General features: G+C 38.9%; 2 protein-coding genes across 6 annotated transcripts in view; one reads left to right on the forward strand and one right to left on the reverse strand.

Moving 5' to 3' along the window:
* The window catches only part of CYTH3 (cytohesin 3), a 136612-nt gene extending 126998 nt beyond the window's left edge, over positions 1–9614 (forward strand). For all 4 annotated transcript variants that reach the window (XM_075899498.1, XM_075899499.1, XM_075899500.1 and 1 more), the window contains 4 exons: positions 5104–5180; positions 5262–5333; positions 5469–5623; positions 6094–9614. In XM_075899498.1, coding sequence (XP_075755613.1) covers positions 5104–5180; positions 5262–5333; positions 5469–5623; positions 6094–6166 — 377 coding nt within the window. In that variant the 3' untranslated portion in view covers positions 6167–9614. The remainder of the gene's footprint in view (positions 1–5103; positions 5181–5261; positions 5334–5468; positions 5624–6093) is intronic.
* Positions 9615–11855: 2241 nt separating this feature from the next.
* USP42 (ubiquitin specific peptidase 42) overlaps positions 11856–24002 on the reverse strand; it is a 37664-nt gene continuing 25517 nt past the window's right edge. Inside the window, exons 15-18 of one of the 2 annotated variants that reach the window (XM_075899490.1) lie at positions 22327–22439; positions 18415–18506; positions 16482–16525; positions 11856–12799 (exon numbers count right to left, since the gene is read on the reverse strand). In XM_075899490.1, coding sequence (XP_075755605.1) covers positions 16511–16525; positions 18415–18506; positions 22327–22439 — 220 coding nt within the window. In that variant the 3' untranslated portion in view covers positions 11856–12799; positions 16482–16510. The remainder of the gene's footprint in view (positions 12800–16481; positions 16526–18414; positions 18507–22326; positions 22440–24002) is intronic. The other variant, XM_075899489.1, reaches the window with a different exon arrangement.

The raw sequence follows: 24002 nt of genomic DNA on the forward strand, positions 1-24002 counted from the left end.
TCCTGGGACTCTTGTGCATTTCAAAACTAAGTGCAGAGCTAGCGGGGGACTGCTTCCCGCTGGCCGTTCTCCCCGCAGCACTTCTGCCTTTGACATGTAGCAAGAGCCAGCAGGCGCCCTTATCTACTAATCAAATAGTCGATGCAAATTACATCAACTATTCGATTAGTTGATGAATCTAAATTTAACATCCTTACTATATAGATGATGTGATTTTAGTTTTATACTGTACAGTATTGCTGGATAAATTTGTCTATGTGGAAATCCATGCTTATGTCTAATCTATTGTGCACTCTTCCAGACACTAAACTAACATCTGAGCCTTTGCATTTAACTGCACTGAAATTAAGTAATCCAAAACCATCCTTAGTTTTTTTTTTATGGCAATTTTAGCCAAGTTCTACTTGTCTCAGTCTTCTTGATTGAGGGAGTACAAATGTGCTAAAACTTCTCTCTCTATGGGAAAAAAAAACTTTTCCTGTGGGACAACAGTGTGACATCACTCTGCATCCACAACCCCACCCACTCCCAGCCTGGGCGCTGTGGCCCCGGCCTGGCTGACCCTCTTTTTCCCTCCCCAGCAGCCCGGTGAGAGCCCTAGCTGCCACGGCTGGCTTGGCCCTAGCCCTCCTCCAGCAGCCAGAGGGAGTCTAAGAGACCATGGCCTGCGAGAAGCTGGGACTGGCTGCAGCCAGGGGGAGAGGGCGAGAGGCTGGGACAGACATGGCCCCAGCCCTCCACTCCCTGGTGACTGGGTGGGAGAGAGAGCTGGACCTGTCTGCCCTCAGAGATGGGGGTTGACAAGTGTAGCAAGCAGCGGGCACAGCCATAGTCTGCTTTAAAAACAATATATTTTTTTTACTTCATGAGAAATTTAATTGTCTGATTCTGATTCTGATACTTAGGCAATTTAAAGCCCCTTTAATATTTTTAATTAACTGTAATGGATAAATTATTAATTACTCCATCTTTTTTCCCTAGAAATTGTCTTTGTTTTCTGGTTTCTTGTTCTCTTTGAGATGAGAGAATTTCCTATAATCTGATTATAGAGATGAAAAAGACTGGTCTGTTGCTTTTTTTCTCTTCTCTACATTCACTTGGCATAGAGTTTCCTGATGATTCCCTTGGATTATCTATCTGCTGGATCCTTTAAGCTTTTCTGCTGTATTGCTTATTATTGGTGCCATTGCTTTCATTTTACTTAATTAGCTTTAGTTCTTGTGATACCGCTGTAGATTATATCTTGATCTGTTCTTCAAATACTTAGGGTTTCATACTTTGTTTCCAGACTCTCTTCTGACAATGTAATACCCTTTAAAATGTGTCTTTTCCCAGCTGACAGCAGAAGCAGAATACAAGACAGTTAATTAAAAGTACTATATTATCAATCCTGGGAGCCTAAGGCACTTGACATCCAGGGGGAATGTATCTGCTGTATGATAGTTACTACTGCTCAGTCATTTTAGATATGACATTATGATCAATAAGTAATGTTTCTAGTTCTCTGATATTGTGGTGGGCACTCTTGATTTACCTGATAAACTTGTGAGTGTAGAGTGTCCTTTATCAGATGGTGAATGGCATATAGTATCCCCAAACTATTGTTACCATAATTCTAGACACTACGGCTATGTCTACATTGGCACCCTTTTCCGGAGGGATGCTAATGAGACAAGTCGGAATTGCAAATGCCGCGGGGGATTTAAATATCCCCCGCAGCATTTACATGAACATGGCTGCCGCTTTTTTCCGGCTCAGGGCTTTGCCGGAGAAAAGCGCCAGTCTAGACGGGATCTTTCGGAAAATAAAGCCTTTTCCGGAAGATCCCTTATTCCTGATTTTAAGAGGAATAAGGGATCTTCCGGAAAAGGCTTTATTTTCCGAAAGATCCCGTCTAGACTGGCGCTTTTCTCCAGCAAAGCCCTGAGCCGGAAAAAAGCGGCAGCCATGTTCATGCAAATGTCGCGGGGGATATTTAAAACCCCCGCGGCATTTGCAATTCCGAAGTGTCTCATTAGCATCCCTTTTCCAGAAAAGGGTGCCAATGTAGACACAGCCTACTAGTGTTGTTGAAGTTTACCCTGTCTGCTTTCGGAGTCTTTGTACAGGTATCCTGTAAAGTGTGTAGATTCTGATCAGCCTTATATTCTTTTCTGTCCTTTTATAAGAGTTAATGAATTCTCTTTTTGTTATCTTCAGTCTAAGCTGTCTTTGCATTGGTAACCAGTTTCTCTGTTTGTTTTTCTGAGACTTAATATCTTCCTATCCATTTTGCTGTATTGCTTTCTGCCCCACTGAATCTCTCCATTACTAGATCTGGGCAAGCCATACGTTTTTGATGGTAGTCAAACTCAAATAAAGCCAGTGACCTGGTTCCAACCTATAAGGCAGAACATTAGCTAAAATAATTGGAATTTACACTATGTAATATGAAAAATGTGTCACGTCATAATGACAACAAGGCAGAACTGCCTTAACAGTTCTTTTGGCTGCTTCTCATTCATGGATCCAGAATTGAGTCAAGCTAAGATTTATTTTGGCTTTTCCACTTCTAGCTTAAACCTTTCCTTTCATCCCCTAATCCAAGTCCCATTCAAATCAGTGGGACTCTTTCAGTTGACCTTGGGAGCTGGAACAGACCTGTGGTGCATTAAAACATTGATTGTCATCAAGATGCAGAAATTAAGATCTTTCCTGTCTCTGATATCCATCACCACTTGGCATTTGCTCTTTTTCCCTCATGCTTTGCATTTGCTGCTCACTCTGCCGTCATTGATTCTGTCTTGGCTTCTGCAGCTTGCATTTTCCTGTGCCTTACTCGACCACTTTCACTTGCAAATTGTTTCCTTAAAGTGTGTGTGTGTTGTGGAAGTGTAAAATTTGCTGAGTAAATGTGAATATTACATAGCGTTAGCAATGAATTACCTAATGGGGGTCCTATAACCTGCCAAAAGGAGGATATGATGCATAATATAATATAATCTACAAGACAAGACCCCAGAAGGCTAATACAGAAAGTTCCAGGATATTTCTATAATTGTTCTCTACACTCAGATGTATTTAACGGTCTAAACAAAAACAAAATTTATGAGTAAGGAAGAACAACAGATAAAATTTATGTTTATATCCTGGATTTAGTTGCATGCTTGATGTTAAGATGATTAGTGCTTAGTTGAGGGTGCGTTTGGTAGTAATAGATTTTTTTTGCTCAGGGTGTTCAATAACAAGGTCAATTTTATTGAGAGGATGGGGTAATAAACTTAAATCACTGATGAACACATGATGCACATGTGTTTGAAATCATTTAACTATGTTGTAACAACCCTAGATATTAATAACCTTTCTTATCTGCGGTTCTTTCCTAGAAATTGATTTTAAAAAATAGAACTGCAAAGAATTTCAGAAATGTTTATTTGCAGGCTGAGCAAATGTTTTTAACTGTCAGCCACTGGGCACTCAATCTGGGATCTGAAAGTCTGGGTTCTTAACTGACTTGTGCAACATCATGAGTAAAAGCCATGGCAGGTCAAATTCTGCTCTTAGACACATCCCCATTGTTGCACACGTCTAAGTGAAGGCAGAGTCTGGTCCTGCAATTGGAAACCTAGTCAGCAATTTGATTGATTGATCCAGCTCCCTCTCCAAGGGTGTGTCTAGACTACATGGCTCCGTCGACGGAGCCATGTAGATGAGTTTACTAGACATAGCAAAATGAAGCGGCGATTTAAATAATTGCCACTTCATTCACATCAAAATAGCTGTCGCGCTGTGCCGATCAGCTGATTGTTGGCACAGCGCGGTAGTTTAGATGGAGATCAGCTGACCCCAGCATCCTTTGTCGTCAGATCCTTTATGCCTTGTTAAATGAGGCTTACAGGATCTGATGACAAAGGGTTCTGGGGTCGGCTGATCCCTGTCTAGACTACTGCGCTGTGCTGACAGTCAGCTGATCGGCACAGCGCAACAGCCATTTTGATGTAAATGAAGCGGCAATTATTTAAAGCGCCGCTTCATTTTGCTATGTCTAGTAAACTCATCTACATGGCTCCGTCAACGGAGCCATGTAGTCTAGACACACTACAAGTGTTGTTGAGTCTAGAGATGTTAAATTTAGATAAATCAGCTAATCAAATAGTCGATGCAATTTGTATCAGCTATTCAGTTAGTCGATAAGGGGCCTCCGCCTTTGAAGTGTAACAGCAGCCCCAGGGCTGTTGCTACACTTCAAAGGCGAAAGCACTGCAGGGAGCACGGGGCCAGCAGGGGACTCAAGCAGTCCCCTGAAGATCCCATGCGTCCTGGTGTTTCAAAGCGGCAGCGCTGCATGGAGCTTGGGGGCAGCTGTGGACTCTGAATCCCCAGCTGACTCTGGTCTCCCATGTGGTGCTGCTGCTTTGAAATGCCTGGGGCCAGCTGGGGACTCCCCAGTAGGCCCCGCGCTGCATGTGGTGTTTCAAAGTGGCAGACCCTGGGCTCCACACGGCACTGCCACTTTCAAACACCACTTGCAGTCTGGGGCCAGCTGGGGACTTTCAAAGTGGCAGCACCACATGGAGCCCAGGGTACCACGTGGCACTACTGCTTTGAAGCATCCTCACCTCTTCCTCTCCCCCGCTCGCTGCCTCTTTCTGATAGAGGCAGCAGGGGGGAGAGGAGTGACTAATCGACTATCCAATAATCATTTGCTCATTGGATAGTTGACCAATCGTTCACATAACTAGTTGAGTCTATACCGCTAATGGATAAATATTATTAATATACTTGTTGCTGTAGTAAGCACATACGACTGAATGCAGACAGGGAACAGATCTGTTCAGTGAGTACTGTTTTTGTATGGACTTATTTAAAAATAGAATAATGCTAAGTTCAAAGTTGTTAATGTGGCATTCAGGACCACCATAGTTAAAGGACAAAATTCTGAAAAACATTAATATTAGAATATGTACAATTCCTTCAACCTTAGCTCATCTCTGTCTTATCCATTTACAAGAATTTAAACCATTAAAAAAAACATTAAATAACAAGACTAAATTACCGTCTTATCCATAGTCTAGAATCTTGATAATAAAAGAGTTTTAAGTTGTTGGTGTCTTCTATTTATAGGGGGAAGAGTAAAAACATGGAAGCGGAGATGGTTTATTCTGACAGATAATTGCCTGTATTATTTTGAATACACAACAGTAAGTATCTATTGCTGTGAACCTGTGTCTGGAATTCAAAAGTGTAACTGAAAGGTAATGTGCACTCTTCCTCTCTTTTAGGACAAAGAACCTAGAGGAATTATTCCTTTAGAAAATCTGAGTATAAGAGAAGTTGAAGATCCTAGAAAACCAGTAAGATTTGTTTATCCTTTTTAATTAGCATAGTAAATGAGTTATTTTTGTAACAGCCAGGATCTGCAGGTTTAGTGTACATGCAGATGTTCAGTTCTTCATTGAATAAAGCTTTGGTTGTTTCTTTATCTTTAGAACTGCTTTGAGCTCTATAACCCAAGCCATAAAGGTCAAGTAATTAAAGCCTGTAAAACTGAAGCTGATGGTAGAGTGGTAGAAGGCAACCATGTTGTATACAGGATATCTGCGCCCACCCCTGAAGAGAAGGAAGAGTGGATCAAATCTATTAAGTGAGTCCAAAGTCTTTAATGTATTTCAAAAGTCCTCAAGTGTAAGTTGTATGTAAATTCCTTCCCAAATAAAGAATTCAAGAATGTGTGCTGCCCTAAGGAACATGCCTTAAAGAACTCTTTAAGCTGTAGCCATGGCAAGGACGTTTCCTGAGGATGAATGACTAGTCGGAAGAAGGTGCTAGGGCTAGATATGTGAAGCCAAATGAAGCACTCTGGTACATTGATCGAGCTTCTATGAACAGTAAAATCTCAAAAATATGAGAACGTTCTTGTCTCTTTAGCCACTAACATAGCAGTATGTTCCTGTGCTAACTACCTGAAAATCACATTGCTGATTTTTGTAAAGGATGCGGTTGCCTACTAACATATTACAGCTCCGGGTCTCTATACAAGTAAAGGTAAACAAAATGTGTTTGAGTAATGTATGTTTTATAAACTTAACTGGTATCTCCTCCTCTTCCCACTAGAGCAAGTATCAGCAGGGATCCCTTTTATGATATGCTGGCAACAAGAAAGAGAAGAATTGCTAATAAAAAATAGTATTTATCATCGGGGCACTTATGGACCTGCACTAGCTAATGTACAAATGGATTAAAGTCAAATGATAAGGTAAAAGTAAAGTAAAAGTGAAGCAAGCTGAATGAAGACCATTATTAAAAATATATACATTTGCTTACATCATATCTCTTTGCGAGATCATCCAAGGAGGTTATTATTTTGTATATAATACTGCAGCAAAATTCCGAAGGGATATTTGCAAGGAATGACTGTAATGGAATTTCATAACACTAACTGAATACACAGAAGCCTTATGTGCATTTTTTGTTGCAATTTCACTCTTCTGGGGAGAAAAACTTTCAGGATAACAAACATTGTCCTGCCTGTTCCTTCAGCATATTGTCCATGACAGGAGCTGTTGTCATAAGGACTTTGATACACTAACACCTCACTGTAATATGACTCAAACTGGTGTACAGGGATACTCAGAACTTTTTTCTTTATGCAAAAACAAACAACCCAGTCCTTGTTTTGAAAACCCTATTGTTAGCAATGCAGAGAAGTTTTAATTCACTTTGTGGAAAATGAATGGCTAATGTGACGAGCTTTTATATAGAATTTTCCCCAACAGGTAAATAGAAATACCTTTAAAATATGCTTTTTTGTATTACACTGGTATCTATAGTTAACTCCTTGGCCCAAGCAGCACGATGTGCACTGGAAATATGCAACCTTGAGGACGGATACAGTTTATCTTTAGCAAGCTAGACTTGTTGCTAAATGCTTATGCCCTTAATAAGCAGCAGAAAAGGATTTGCATTATTACTGAGACTCTCTATATTTTGTATGGGTAAAATGCTCCAGTCACACATTTTCTTTAAAGAAAGGGCAGTGTTAAATTATCTCCTTATTTGTGGGTGTAGACCAAGGAAAATCAGGAGGATTGCTTGGTGAGTAAAGAGCAGAATTTGGCGCTTGGTTAACAAAAACTTTGAATAAAGCAAACTGAATTTCTTTGTTTGCTTTATTTTTAAATGTGACTTTTCACATTTATGCTTCAGTGACTTAAAATAGGGAGAAGAGGATACAAACCCAAATTGTTTAAATATTTGATCTCATGCCATCAACTGTACTAAAATACTTATCTAATGTAACCATATACTTTCAAATATCTTGATAGCAGGTTGAATGTCTTTTGTGAGATTCCATTAGAATCTATTAGATTCTGTTCTTCATAATCTATTTTCTGAGACATGCAATCTTATTATCTAGCTTGTTTCATTGAAACGTTTTCTAAATTATACAAAAATGCTTAATTTTACAGTGTATTTTTTTTTTACTCATCCTGTGTTCATGCTCTTATAACATTGCTTATATTGTGTCAACCTAAGCCTTTAAAGCATCCATATCTGGACCAAAAACTTTGATTGCTGTGTAGGGAATTATTCTGCAGGAGAGGATCACAGATAAGGTTGCCTATAAATCATCTATATCTTCAATTAAAGGCAAGGAAAGTGTGCAAAGCTTTCATCTTATTAACTTGGCTTATGCTGTGTAGAACCTAAGATCTGCATATGAAGTGTCTGTTTTCAGATGAGCGGAGAGAAAAGAATGGAGTGGAAGCCCACACATTGTAAATTCTTCTGTAGTTGTCATCTCTTTAAAGAAGCATTAAAATTAATGCTCAGTTATGACATCTTTGAAAGTGGGGATGTGATGGGTGGCATCTCCAAACCATGGAGTTGGGAATTCAAGGCCAGTTGTGGACTCTGTGTATAATTGGAAATTTAAAAATTAAGCGCTTAATTGCACAACTCCCAAACCACAGCCTATATCCCTTGCCTAGGTAGGTTGTGGAATCTCCATCACTGGAGATTGTCTAAGAATATTTAAGAGCAGGTTAGACAGACACCTGTCAGGAATGATCTAGACAGTGCTTGGTCTTGCTGTGAGGGCAGGGGACTGGACTCGATAATCTCTCGAGGACCTTCCAGTTCTAGTATTCTATGATTCCTTCTCTTGGACCCCCTAAATTTAAAATTGTGTCTCTTAAGATAGAAAGATATGTTGGTAAGGACACTTGTCATTTGTAATATAAATGACAAATCTAGAATTAGGGTTGTATTAATGTGTAAAACTGTAAAGAAATAATTTTAATAATTAAATAAGTCTAGAAGCTTGCAAAAGCATTGATGGGCCACAAACACTTTCAGTACCAGTCCTTACATCCCTGAAAAACACACAGCCATTTCAAAACAGTCTTCTTAATGTCAAGAATATGTGTCTGTAAGCATAAAGGAAATGCCTTAAGAGCTGTGATACTGTTTGAAACTTTTCATACCCTGTATGTACATGTAACAGTTGGAATGGTATGTAACGATACATTTTAGTAGAAAATGCATACTATTCCCTTAGCATTTAAAAAAGGAGTCATTTTAAAGCAGCAGCAACTTGCTAAATGAAAGCAAGATTAAATATGGTGCTCAGTATAATCACCAACGGTGCCAGTAGCATTCTTGTCTAAGAATATTTTATTTCAGATGTTCTCTGTAGCAGTATTAGCAGGAATTGAAATGGAGCCAAAATTTCCACTGGTCTTAAGGCCTGTAAAGAACTGATTTGCAAGCAAATGGCGTGTGTAAATTTTGGCCAGATTAGGTACTGTCCATGAGGGAACGAAAAGCCCTCTCTCATGTGGGTTTAAGATTAGGATGATGTTAAAGCACCATTTGTTTTGGCTGGTCCAACCTCAGAAAAAGCAATCTAATTGCATTTGACTTCGTCCAACCTGTAGTACTGAACAATCTCCCTATTTTTCCTGTCATAGTAGGGTGGTCATTTTTATACTACCCATTAAGCAATGTAGGGACAGTAGGAAGAGATCCTGGCAAAAAACTGCTGCTTCTGCTACTTTTCTGGCCCCTGCCAGCATCCATAACTTTCATAGCTGTAGCTCACTAATAATTTCAACTTCAGTTAGCGTCATCTAGGGAAGGAAGTGTATATAATACTTAAGATCAGCTGGACTGACTTAAAAACTACATATTCTGAAAAAATTAGTCACTTAACATTCTGAAGCATATGGTACAAAACTGAACCTTTTTAAAAACTGAGCATTTATAATGCTTCCTATGTAAAACAATGCATATTTTAAAAATATCTATCTAGATATGCTTGCTGGAAAAGTTAGGTCTGTTGTAGACAAGAAGCTACAAATTATGGTTTACCAGTTTTTTCTATATTTTCTTGGAAAGCATTTCTATTTACAGTTCAGTATAAAGTTAATGTAAATACTGTACAGCTGTGTATTGATTTGCGTTTACTCATTGTACACACTTTGCATGATAATTATGTATCAATTCAATTAAATTTGAGGTAATATTATGGCTGAGTACCTCCATTGCAAATATTAATGGGCTCGTTTACCAGTAAGACATGTTTAAACTATGGTGAAATTTAATTTTGAAAAATAAAATATCAAGTAAAACTAGACAGCTGTCCAGCTCTTTTCATTTAATAAGGGTAAAAAAGAGTAAGAGATCCACCAGTGCAAAATTTTGAGAGTAAGATTTAGCTTACTCCAAAAGTAAGTACTGCCTGAGTGGCTATCCTCCATCATAAAGCTACTCAATAGTGATTCTTTAAAATTACTCAAGTTTTGCTCATTCTGCCTAACAAGCCAGAAATTTTCTTTCATTATATTAACATCTGACATATTATTCAGTAAACCACTTAAGCACACAAATGCTAGCCTGAAGGCAGAGTAATAACTGGGGCTTGCTCATTTGATAGGGTGCAGAGATGAATCACTCTCTTTTCCTTTAATCAAATAAGAGGCACAGAAAAGGAAAATGTAGGTGTATCCAAAGCAAGAGTAAAGTTCTAAATACTTTTCAGACATGGCAATGCATGAGATGAGTTACAGCCTCCTTGATCTCAAAGTTGTCAGCCTTTAACTAGAAAGGTAGAGTACATATTAAAGATGTAATATCTCCTTCACGTATGTGTTTATATTAAACTCAAATTCATGCAAAGCAAACTTTAGTCTCAACAAAAATCACTTTCTTCCATCAGGTGTCAGTTACTTAATGCCTGTTTATACCTACTAATTCTCTGCTCATCCAGAATCTTTCAGGAAAAGCAGGTCTATTTTTTACATGAACAGAGTAAGACTGCTCAATTTTTCTCTGCAAGCTATGTTTGGGACCTGGTCAAAGGCAAATGTATAGTTTATTAAATATCTCAAATATGCTATTTAAATATTTTTCAAAGGTTCTCGAATGTAAAACTTCATCCTAGATTAGTGATGTTGAAAAACTAAAATTCCAGCCTTTTCTGCCTAAACAAGTAACTGAATTTACAGCAAACATAAAAGAGAAGAGTGATGAGCACAGTAGTTGTTCCTGACAAGGAGAGGCCCTGTCCTAAGGCAAAGGTCTTTAGTGGAGAAGAGTGGAGACCAAAACCACACAGCTACAACTTTACTTTCTCACGACTGTGTTGTTACTTCATGTAACTACATGACCTGTTGACACAGGGAAAGTGCAGGTAGGCAAAAGTGTATTCCTGACAAGCATGTGGACAAAGGGGATCCAGTGGATATAGCAGACTTAGATTTCCAGAAAGCCTCATCAAAGGCTCTTAAGCATAAGTAAGCCATCATGGGATAAAAGAGGGAAGACCCTCTCATGGATTGAGAACAGGTTAAATAAGAAACAAAGGATAGGAATACTTTCTTTTTCAGAATGGAGAGAGATAAAAATAGTGGTGCCTCCTAGGTGTCCAGTCTTACTCAGCATTTCTTTAATGATCTGGAAAAAAGGTAAATAGTGAGGTGGCAAAATTTGCAGTTGATACAAAACTGCTCAAGATAGTTAAGTCCAAAGCAGTTTGTGAAGAGCTTCAAAAGATTCTCACAAAACAAGGTGACTGGGCAACAAAATAAATGGCAGATAATTTTAATTAATGCATATTGGACAACAATCCCAACTATATGTATAAACTGTTACCACTCAGATCTTGAAGTCACAGGGGCTAGTTAATTGAAATCCTCCACTCAATGTGCAGCAGCAAAAAAGCAAATCATGTTAGAAATCATTAGAGATATTCTCTATCCTATTGCTTCTATATAAATCCATGGTGCACTCACATCTTGAATACTGTGTGGTCACTTCATCTTTAAAAAAAAAAAAAAAGGTATCTTGGCAGTGGAAAAGGAAGTTGTTCTTCACACAAGGCATAGTCAGCTTGTGGAGCCCCTTGGCAGAGGATGTTGTGAAGGCCTAGACTTTAACAGGGTTTAAAAAAAAAAAGTTGGCTAGCGTCATGGAGGATAAGTCCAGCAATAGATCTTAGCTAGAATGGTGGGAATGGAGCACTTGATTACCTGTTCTGTTCATTCCCTCAGTGGCCAATATCAGGTACCTCAATCAGAAGACAAGATACTGGGCTAGAAGGACCTTTGGTTTGACCTTCTTATGGTCTTAAGCTCTGTCTTAAGGCCTTCCATGAAGGAGGAGGAGAGGATAAATTTGGTGGAAAATGGAAGAATTCATCCCAGCCCTGTAACATTAGTCAATCATTTAAAGACAAAGTATAGTTGAGCATTGACCACACCCCTTTTGTCACTGACATGTAAGGCAGACCTGCAATTAAGCTTTTCAGCCCTTCAGTGCACAGTTCTAATAGGCAGAAGTTGAACAAACAACTCAAGGAGTAAACAGTGTAAAAAGCTCTTTTGACTTTCATGTATTTATATACTATATAAATTTTACATGCTATGTATTTACAGTGGGGCAAGTGCTTTATCTTTAAAAAAAACAAAGATCAACTTAAGACATCTCTGAACAACACAGCTTGTATAAACCAGACAGATTATACAGATGAACTGTATTTAATACAGCTTCCCCACTCCATCTCCTGATGCAGGACCAGTGAATTATAAGTATCACAGTTTGATAGCATTTAATAATAAAAATAAAAATCACAGTATGAGTTTTTCTGTAACTTAAAGGGACAAAACAGACAACTGAGACCAATTAGACAAGTGACACTATAAAAAAAGTAACAAACATATGGAAAGGTATACAAATAGTTGTGGAGATACATTCAGAACTGTGTATGCTGAGTGGTATGTTTCACAAAGTTCTAAACCAGAACTTTCAGTAAGTTTTTCTTCAAAGCTTGAGTACAACTAAAATGTGAAGCAAATTAGTTTCTAGTGTCAGACATCAGAGAGGATTCTAGTTATTTGAGAGCTTGTGAAATTTTAAATAAGTTTTTAAATTAAACATACAGACTGTCAGTTGAGTTTTCTAGTCGCTTGCACCAGAAGTCTAATGTGGAGTAACATTACATGAATAACACATAATCAACCTGAGTCTGTAATTAAGCAGCATTTGAGATGTTCTATTCCAGGGCATTATTTTCAGTGTGATATTTACAATGTTCAATACAATGTTACAATATTTACAATGTTCAGCAGTTGTAGAAAGTTTCCTTTTGGATTACAAGTAAATTTTAAAAAAAAGTCTCAAGGTAAAAACTAAAAAAAGTTCTTCCACGGTAAAATCCTGTACAGTATTCTGAAGCACCAATGATGAATTGAAGAATTAATTGTTCTGTTATAAATATAATTTAAATTGTAGAGATGGCTTCCATTAACACACTTTGAACCTGAAAGACAAGAGAAAGAAGTGTCATCTTGAAATGAAATTTCAACACAAAATCACATTCCAAGACCAGACTCTGAAAATTCAGTCTGATCTCTTACATAACACAGACCACAGAACTTCCCCAAAATAATTCCTAGAGCACATTTTAGAAAAACATCCAATTTTGATTTAAAAGTTCAGTGATAGAGAATCCTCCATGATCCCTGGTAAAATGTTCCAGGAGTTACTATTATAGTTAAAAAAGTGCACCTTATTTCCAGTCAGAATTTGTCCAGTTTCAAAGACCAGCTCTTGGATCATATTATACCTTTCATTGTCAGATTGAAGAGCCCACTATAAGGCTATGTCTATACAGCTTCCTTCTTCTGCAAAAGCTTATGCAAATGAAGTGCAGATTAGCATATTGCCATGCTTCATTTGCATAATTAATTAGAAGCTGTTTTTGCACAAGAGGTTTTTGTGCAAACCCCCCCCCCCCCACTTGCGCAAGAGCCGTACTTCCTCATTTTTTTCCAGGAAGAACAGCTCTTGTGCAAGAGGGGGTATTTGCACAAAAAGGTGCTATGTAGACGGTGCCTTTCTGGTCAAAAAACTCTTGCACAAAAACGGCTCCTAATTATGCAAATAAAGCGTGGTAATGTGCTAAGCTGCGCTTCATTTGCATAGGCTTTTGCAGAAGCTGTATAGATATAGCCTAAATGTTTCCCATGGAGACAGACTGTAGGCAAGTCACCCACTAACCTACCCTTTAAATAACTGAGCTCAAACACTAGAAGGCATGTTTCTAGTCCTTTAATCATTCTCACGGCTCTTCTTTGAACCTTTTGCAATTTTTCAACATTCATGTTGACGTATGAGCACCAGGACTGCACCAAGTATTCCAGCAGTGGTTGTACCAGGTAAAAACCTCTTTACTATGTAGAGAATCCTGTTTTGGTTTCTTAATGACAGTTAAAACCTGAACCTGCAGGTGGCTCCATATCATTTTAAACAGAAAGATTCCAAAACTGACCTGCAACCTACTCTATCCTCTACTTGTAAGGTTGAGTTTCACAGTATAGTGCCTACCTTAAACAGCAAATGGGAAATCTTAGGTAGGGATGTTAAATTTAGTTTAATCAACTAATTGAACAGTCAATGGAATTTGCATTGATTATTCGATTAATCGATAAGGGCGCCTCCACCTTTGAAATGTAGTGACAGCCCTGCTGGCTCTTGCTATATATCAAAGGTGGAAGCACTGGGGGGAGCGTGGGACCACCAAGGGACTGCTTGAGACCCCGTTGGCTCCGTGCTCCCTGCACGCTTTGCTTTTGAAGTGTAGCAAAAGCTCTGCTCTCACTATATTTCAAAGACAGAAGCATTGCCAGTTCCCCGCTGTGCCTCTGCCCCCTGCACGGAGACGGTGCTGGGGAGAACTGACTTTTAAGCCAGCTCCCCCCCCAGCACCAGCTCCTGCTGCCTCTCTCTGATAGAGGCATCAAGAGGGGGAAGCGACTAGTTGAGTCACTAGCTGGCTATCCAATAAGCATATGCTTATCAGATAGTCGACTAGTCACTTACATCTCTAATCCTAAGTAGGCAAACCTGGTTGGAATTTGGCCAATATACTCCTAACATTAATTGCCTAATATGGCCAGCTGTCCCCCCAAAAATGACACCTCCAGCAGCTTGACAGGGCACTGATTTAAGAATGGGGGGGGGGAAGGGGAAGAGAGAGATGCCACTCAAAGTCAAAATTTCTATTTTATCTAGCAGCTGGATTTTTTTAAGCCTCCAGCTCAATCACTAGCCAGTTTCAGCCATCTAGTTTATGAAATCTGACAAGATCCTAACCAAGGATAATGGCTCCTTAAATTTCTGTTACTCTCGTCTTGTACTCGTGTACTTGTCCCATCAGCTAATTAGCTCGATAGCTTGGTTTGATTTCCAGTCAGCTCCATATCTGAGATCTCAGAAAATGCTTGACGCTTTGTATTATCTCATATTTTCTACAGTCTAAATAAAGCCAACTGACTTCAAGTCTCACTTCCTCAGACTTAACAGGTTACTCTGCACAGCACTGTCATCACAACAGTATCCTCTTCCCTACTATACAGGGCAGTATTTAAAAGGATTTTTTTTGTTTATGCCTTGTTACTGTAACAACATTTCTGCTCTATACCACAATAATTCCAACACACAAAAGCAATGTGCTCAGTGATTTATTTAACACACACTTGCTTCCTTACCAGAGATTTTTCTTGTATCTACTGTACCAAGTTTGCCACCTGCTGGCCAACTCACATTCAGTAAAGAGAAAATCCTTTTAAAATCTGATTATAATTTTTCTTCTGTGTTCTGCCTTCTATTTTCTTATCTAAAATAGGAAGATATAGGCTTTGGAACAGCAAGGACTGCACCTACACTTTTCCCATTAAAAAGGCCACATTTCTCAGTCTATGCTGGGAGATACTTGTTAGTTCCTGGGTATAGGAAATACCACCTTTAAAAAGTGTCTGTGAGTTTTTCAAATTAATATAAAGAGCCATATTGCTATTGCTACTGCTTCACTTCCTTGGCAGGACAGACATGGCTTACTAGAATTTACATAGTAGCATGGAAATCTGCAGTTGATCAAATTCTCATGCCAAAGAAGAGAGGAAACGGTGGCTACTACCTGCATTTTAGGAACAGCCTCTGGATATCAAGATCTACAAATACTCTGCATCCAATATCCTCATTGAAATATTTCTGGATAGTGTGAGCCCCCCAAATACTTTTTCCATTACTAATAGTTTCTCCCTCTACAATTACCCTCCATCTCTTGTCCTGAAGTGACTTTTCAATGCAGAATGCTACTTTAAGGTTATGTCTACACTACAGACCTTACAGTGGCACAGCAAGGTCTCCCATGTAGCTGCTCTATATTGGCATGAGAACTCTCTTGCTAGCATAACTAAACCATCCCTGAGTGCTGACAGTGGTAACTGTCAGCAGGAGATGGTCTTCCACTGACTATGCTGTCCACACCAGCACTTTTGTTGCTGAAGCTTGTTTATCAAAGGTGTTTTTACACACCCCGACCAACAAAAATGCTAGTGTAGACAAAGCCATAGTGCACAGGTGGGGAATCTAGGGGGTCCCAAGCTAGTAGATTTTGTGCCCCCCCCCAGGCTCTGGGGTGAGGCTAAAAATGAGGGGTTCAGTGTGTGGGAGGGGGCTGCCAGGAAGCAGGCTTGGAGTGTGGGGTCTGAGTGGGAGGGAGAGTGCAGGAGCAGGCTGGGAGGGGAGCCCTGAGCCTTGGGGGTTGGATCCAGGCAAGCAGGAGGCCACACCTGGCTCCTGGGCCTGAGGTTCCCCACCCCTGCCTTAGCGTAAGGCCTGTTTACCCATAGCCCTAGAAACGGCTGCTTTTTTAAAACAAACAACAGAAAGACTAGCAGATCACCATAATTTAAACCAAGTTTAAAGGAATTTCTTCTTGTGCGTTAATAATACAACAACTTTTGAAATATGGAATTTCACTTGTTACCTATCCCAGAATAACATTGCCAACAGTCTGCGTAATCGAGTCGGCAATATGTTACTAATTTTTCACCTCAGTTATATGCATCGTCAGTCCACTATTTGTTACCAACAGGGTCACCCTCACCAATTGCCAACGACATAAAAGATACTGAGGATTGACAAATGCAACTTGCCTGTGGCTAGTGAGTTTTTTCTGCAAGGATTACTTTTCACTCACCTATAAGAGAGGAAAACAAATTGGCAAGATCACAATTGTTATAAAACCAGTATAATTTGGCTGCTACTTTACCCTGCTGCACTAGTGAAGAGAAAAAGCCCAAAATCCTGGGTAAGTACTATGATCAATTGGTGTATACATGGAAGTTGTAGCCTTGTTGGTTCCAGATTTCAAGGAGACAAGGGCTTTGTCTACACTTGCAGTTGACTGACAAAAAACTTGCCATTCATAGGTGCTTCCCCAACCCCTCCAAAGTTTTGCCACAAATGCAAGACTGAACACTGCTTTGTCGGCAAAAGCACTCTCCAGTCAACGAAACAAAAGCAGCTTGTGGGAGCTAGAAGTGTTTGGTCAGCAAAAGTGCTGACAAACAGTATTCATGTGTGCTTTTGGTGACAGGGCTGTGTTGATACAGCCTGGTCGCTATGATCTGCATAGTGTTAACACAGTCAAGGTGGGTGAGGTAATATTTTATTAGATTAACTTCTGTTAATGTGAGACAGGCTTTGGAACCATACAGAGCTCTTCAAGTCTGGGAAAGACACTTTGAGGCTTGGTCTACACTTAACAGTTTAAAGTGCTGCTGCAGCAGCATTTTAAAATGAAAGTGTGGCCATGGAACGAGTAACGAGTGCTGGGAAAGAGCTCTCTCTATGTAAACCACCTCCATGAGGGGAGCATCTAACAGCGTTCCTAGCACTGTAGCCTGGTTCACACTGGTGCTTTACAGCGCTGTAACTTGCTGCACTTGGGGCCTGTGGTTTCTAAACAGTTCTGAAGCATAGCTAACTAGACACACTTAACCGGCCAAATATCCACATTTGGCTAGCAGCTAGCATGTTGGACACCCCGGAGTTGAGGGGTGCTGGTTTTTTCATACCCCTAAACCAGATAGTTACAAAGCTGTAAAGTACCAGTGTAGACTTGGCCTGAGTATCACAGCTCAATGCAAGGTAGAACAGATTGTTTAGCATAAATACAGAATGGCTTGTTATCACCTTTGCAGTCATAGGACAAAAAGAGGATGTTAGTGAGTAGCAAATTGTTGTGGTAAGCCAGGGATGGCCAAGTTTACTGATCCTCCCAGAGGCATACAATAATTTTCAGAAGTTTGAGAGCAGGAAATGCCTACAGGGACTTACGGCTACTGCCCTGTGGCAAGGTGAAGAGGTTGAGGCTTGCACGTGGCAGAAGTCTTGTCAGGTGCCTTGCATCGGGCAAAAGCCAAGACCCACCATCCTACCGCAGGGCATGATGCCCCAAGCTCCATCCCTTGCCTTCCTCCAGGTATGGAAGGTAAAGAATGGAGGTAGGGGAACCCAGAGTCTATACTAACTGTAAAAGAGCCTTATGTTTAGCAATTGAGCTCAGTTTTTGAAAGTCACTCTTTTAAACTACAGCAATACAAGTAAAAATAAACAACAGGCTTGGAAAATAATCTGCTACTATACATATCTGATGTATGGATATCTGGAACAATAAATTCCTCTGCTCTAACAGTGGTACTAAATAATTAGTTTATGAACATTTTCACAAGAAATAGTTATTTTAAACAAGACAATGTTATCAAGAACTTAATTTTTAAACAATGATAGCTATCTGGTGGTTCCTCACGTCTACTACTGATGTCAAAAGGTTTAAAAAACAACAACCCTAATTCAAAACCATATATGTTGGTGTTAAATGAGAGCAGCTGGGGAGAGTCCAACATGGATTACATTTAGAATATAAATTAGGATTGTATTTTTTGTTCTATTTGGGAGATGTGAAATTGATCTCATGTTAATAAAAATAGGGGAGAGATTTGGATTGACTGTGCACGAAGGTAAAAAGCTTACAGCAGTTAATTACTATGCTCAAAATGAAACAATCACAGAAATTTAACATACCTTCCATCTGGTTTCATCTGTGTATGCAAAGTTGCCATCTGAAGATTTAATGACTGAGTATCCATGGTTCTTATGAAAAGGTAGGTCTGTAGCTGAAATAGAAAGTATTTCAATGTTAAAACCCACTTATAAACTAGCATTATTTTGATTATACTAAGAATGCTGATTTGTTAAACAAATCGTTACTGGGGCAATGTTTTTCTAATGAAGTGACTCATTGTTAATAATATGCTTTATTGCAATGCTACTAATCTGTATCTTGGGGTACATCTAAGACTACGTTCGTCTGTCGAAAGAAGATATGTAAATTCAGAGCTAATTTGCATACCGTCGTCCGATCGCATTATCGGAAGGTTTTTTCCAAAGTGAAAGCAGTTTAGATGGGTTTTTCCCCCCGAAAGATCCCCCCCTTTTTCGAAACTGCTTTCACTTCGGAAAAAAACCTCTTCCAGTAACGAGATTGGAAGAAGATATGCAAATTAGCTCTGAATTTGCATTTCTCTTTCAGACAGATAAACGTATCTATATGTACCCTGGAAGTCACATAGCATCATATCCAGTCTTGAGTACTGAAATTTTCTCTCCCTATTTCATTCCTTCCTAATATGTCCAAGATGCAGTTTCCAAATAATCTTCCTGATTTATCAGAATTACTGCCCTCTCTGAATTCCTTCACTGGTTCTCCAATTACCTTTCACAATTCCACCCATACCTACATTTCAAATTCTCCACCAACTAATTATCCCAGTTTCAATACCTTTTTAAACTCCTCCATCCATGTGTATTTGACCATGCCACCCCTCTGCATGAAAAACTCCTCCAATCCTAATTTGTCAAACTACTAGTTTATCTTCATACAAGTACCAAGAAAGTAAAAGTCCATTGGACAGAGCACCGGACTAGGAATCAGATATGGATTCAAGTCCCAGCTGTGTGTCTGACTTGCTGCAAGGATCAGGGCAAATCATTTAACCTCTAGGCCTCAATTTTTCTAACTGCAATATGGTGATAATATCAATACAGATTTATGAAGTAATTTCAAATATTAAGATAAAGAGAATTAAGAGCCAAGCTACTTCTGCAAGGGCCTTTAATTGAGTTTATACAGTAATCAATAAAACAACTAATACATCCCCACAGGAAGGTTTCCAGTGTGTCCCGTCTTAAGTCTTCCTTAATTTATAACCGCATTGGAGCAGAGACCATGTGTGTGGCACACTCCTGACCATCTTTGTCCTTCTCCTTGCATGGTTTCTTGTACAGGTTGAATCTCTCTAGTCCAGCACCATACGTGGTCCGGCATTATTTTAGCCAGCCAGATGTCCACTTATAAGTGTGGCCAAGATTCTCAGAGTCCCATAAAGTTTATTTACAGCCATACGCCCTGTTCTGTTATTTAGCTCTATTTCACCCTAAATGTCTTCTAAGAGCCCACTATGCAGTGAAAATGTTGGTAATGCTGCTAGAAAATGTTGACTTCCCATGGTTTAGCAAATTCTCTGGTTTGGCACTGGTCAGGTCCTGAGGGTGCCAGACTAGAGAGGTTCAACCTGTATTTACAAACGAGTGGGTAAAAACTGTTTTGTTTTTTTTTTAAAGTCAGATTTCTATATTAAATTAAATATGAAATTTACAACTTATATTAAGGCCTCAATTTACTATAATCTATTGAAATACTTTAAATAAAAATATGGTGTATCAATGAGCCCTCAAGTTTTAAATTATATACAGAACAAGAAAGAAAATATACTGCTTTTTAAATTATATACAGAACAAGAAAGAAAATAGCTTTCTTTTGTGCCCAACACAAGTCCTGCAACTATGTATTGCATTAAGTAGCTATTATTTTCAGTCTTTGCAATGGAGTGTTTCATATTTTTCCAAGTATCGGTACTTTCAGTTTCTGTTATGCAGAAAAGTTTTTACCTTAATTATTTTCAGTTTAGGTAGCAGATGCAGAGAGAATATTTTCTTCATTTGAACTAGTTAATTGAAAATTGAGAAACTGAAAGGGAGCTGACAAAGCAAGAAAGCTTGTTTTTCTTGCCTACTCTATAAATAAAAGCCAGCTAGTAAAAGGACAAGATCTACTCATCATAACAACATGGACAACAGGCCAGATTTTCAAAGGTATTTAGGCCTAATGTTGCAGAAAGTGGCTTAATGGAATTTCAAGAGTACCTAAGCAGGTTGGGCATCCAACTCCCATTGAAATTAACAGACAATGAAATTAACAACAAATGGTCTGGTAGCACTTTATAGTGGGTCTGTACATCCTGAACTCATAACTCTGGTCATCTGAAGAAGTGGACTGTGTCCACGAAAGCTCATGATACCATCTCCATGTTTTGTTAGTCTATAAAGTGCTACCAGACCATTTGTTTTTTTTTTCCTGTGACAGACTAACTTGGCTACCCCCTGAAGCTAATGAAATTAATGGGCATTACAGTCCTACCTTGTCTTTATGAGCTTCTTAAAATCCCATGGAGCTCCCCCATCTGTATCTTTAGGTGCCTAAATCTAGTCCACAGTGACCAGTAATAGTTATTAACTTTAGTAAATATTTCCTGTGTCTCAGAAAATCAGTTCTTAGTGATTTTATATTTTTACATGTGAACTTTATATATCCAGCTCATTTACACTAGTTGTATTTAACAAAAAAATTAGTATATTTAATTCCACCCAAAAACAGTTTGATACAAAGAATATGGTAATGAGCTTTTTACGATTTTCTAACAAAAATTAAAAACCTGATATGTACATATTAAGCTATAGACTTTCTTAAATATGTATATATAAAGTGTATCCTGCTGTTTAGCAAAAGTATCGAAGTTAGTGTAAAATCCAACTGCAAATCAGTATGTTTTAATTGTTATACTAATCAAAGAGGCAGAACACCTTTATCTAGAAAAGTAACCAAAAAGTACAATTAACTAGGTCTTATACAACATTTATCAGTAGACTTCAAAGCACTTCACAAAAGATATAACCATCATTCTCCCCACTTTACAGTTAAGGTATCCAAAGTCACCTAGCAGACCAGTGACTAAGGTGGGAATAGAACTCAGGACTCATAGGTCCAAGCCCAGTCACAAATGTGAAATAAGGTTGAAATATATAATGTGTCAAGGGTTCCTACTTGCTGATTTAAAACAAGATTAGAGTGGGCGATTTAAGTTATTTTTATTTAAATTATCCACTCTTATTTCCTTCATCTTCTTTATTTATGAGATTCACTAATTACAACATAGTGCTATCCATTCTCTTATGCCAGGGGTCACCAATGGTTCCAACATGGCCAGAGGAGTTATTACAGAGCAACGTAAGGCTTTCCTCCCACTTCCCTGCTCAGGAAAGAAGAGAGGAATTAGAATTTGATTTCCCACATGATAATTATAGGTAAACTAAGCCATCAATAGTTTTTTATATGACAAATGAATTTGTGCAGAGACTTTGTTGGTCAAGATTTACTGGATTACATAATTTCATGGACTTCCTCACCCTCCCCCTCCCCCGCAATAAGGGACATAAATTAGTATAAAAATATTAACTGTGCTCAGAAAAAAAAAAGGCACAAATATTTAAATTAAGTAGGCTTGGCATAGGCAGAATAAACCATAGAAATACTGCTTTTCTTCCCCTCCCTAATTGATGCACCACAATTTCTTGTAACAAACATGCTGATGAAAGCAACTGCCTAAATGAAAAACCCAGGGTAAATAAACACACTAATCTGGTATATTTTATTTCACAAATATACTAAACTAAAGAAATTATCCAACATTGCTGAGTTGCTTGGTGTCTGGAAGATGTAATGTACTGTATGTGTTATATGTAGCACTTAAAAGGCTTTAAATGTTTTTTCTTTATTTGAAAAAATAGAAATCCCATTAATTTTTAATGGCCTCTTACCAATAAAGTCCTCAGATTTCTTTGTATGTTTCTTCTTTTTCTTCTTTTTTTTCTTATGTTTGTGGATGTCAGAATCAGAGCCAGCCCCAGAGATGTCTGAATCCTGGTGCAGTCTGAAAAACGCATACAAATTAATATGAAAACAAATCTGATACTTACACTATTGTTACAAACAGATTATAGTTTATTTATACAGATGTAACTTATTAACTTTTGAGGGAGTTAGACACATGCGTAAAAAAGAAAAATTTGGGCTACGTGTCCACTAAAACAGTGATGGGCCAGCTAGGCTAGTGAGTGGGCTGCATGAGTGGTCCTCCTTCACCTCATTGGGCCACAGACGGGAAAAAAGGGAGGTGGTGTTGCCTTACATATTAAAAATGTACACACTTGGACTGAGGTGGAGATGGACATGGGAGACGGAAGTGCTGAGAGTCTCTGAGTTAGGCTAAAAGGGGTAAAAAACAAGGGTGATGTCATGCTAGGAGTCTACTACAGGCCACCTACCCAGGTGGAAGAGGCTTTTTTAAACAACTAACAAAATCATCCAAAGCCCAAGATTTGGTGGTGATGGGGGACTTCAACTATCCAGATATATGTTGGGAAAATAACACAGCGGGGCACAGACTATCCAATAAGTTCTTGGACTGCATTGGAGACAACTTTTTATTTCAGAAGGTTGAAAAAGCTACGGGGGGAGGGGAGGAGGAAGCTGTTCTAGATTTGATTTTAACAAATAGGGAGGAACTGGTTGAGAATTTGAAAGTGGAAGGCAGCTTGGGTTAAAGTGATCATGAAATCATAGAGTTCACAATTCTAAGGAAGGCAGATTTTGGTAAGCTCAGAGAGCTGATAGGTAAGGTCCCATGGGAATCAAGACTGAGGGGAAAAACAACTGAGGAGAGTTGGCAGTTTTTCAAAGGGACATTCTTAAGGGTCCAAAAAGCAAGGTATTCTGCCGCGTAGGAATTTGGAAAGAGAGAAAATATGGCAAAAGACCACGAGATCTTGCATGATCTAAAAATAAAAAAGAAGTCCTATAAAAAAATGGAAAGAAGGATAAATTATAAAGGATGAATATAGGCAAACAACACAGGAATGCAGGGGCAAGATTAAAAAGGCAAAGGCACAAAATGAGCTCAAACTAGCTACAGGAATAAAGGGAAACAAGAATTTTATAAATACATTAGAAGCAACAGGAAGACCAAGGAGAGGGTAGGCCCACTGCTCAATGAGGAGGGAGAAACAGTTAACAGGAAACTTGGAAATGGCAAAGATGCTTAATGACTTCTTTGTTTCAGTCTTCACCGAGAAATCTGACGACGGAATGCAATGCCTAACACAGTGAATGCTAGTGAAAACGCAGTAGGTTTAGAAGATAAAATAAAGAAAGAACAAGTTAAAAATCACTTAGAAAAGTTAGATGCCTGCAAGTCACCAGGGCCTGATGAAATGCATCCTAGAATACTCAAGGAGCAGATAGAGGAGGTACAGGCAGTCCCCGGGTTACGTACAAGATAGGGACTGTAGGTTTATTCTTAAGTTGAATCTGTATGTAAGTCGGAACTGGCGTCCAGATTCAGCCGCTGCTGAAACTGACCGCCAGTTCTGACTTACATACAGATTCAACTTAAGAACCCCAAGCTTCCCCAAGTCAGCTGCTGCTGAAACTGATC

This window comes from Pelodiscus sinensis, chromosome 16 (genome assembly GCF_049634645.1).
Source record: "Pelodiscus sinensis isolate JC-2024 chromosome 16, ASM4963464v1, whole genome shotgun sequence".
In the NCBI taxonomy this organism is placed as follows: Eukaryota; Metazoa; Chordata; order Testudines; family Trionychidae; genus Pelodiscus; species Pelodiscus sinensis.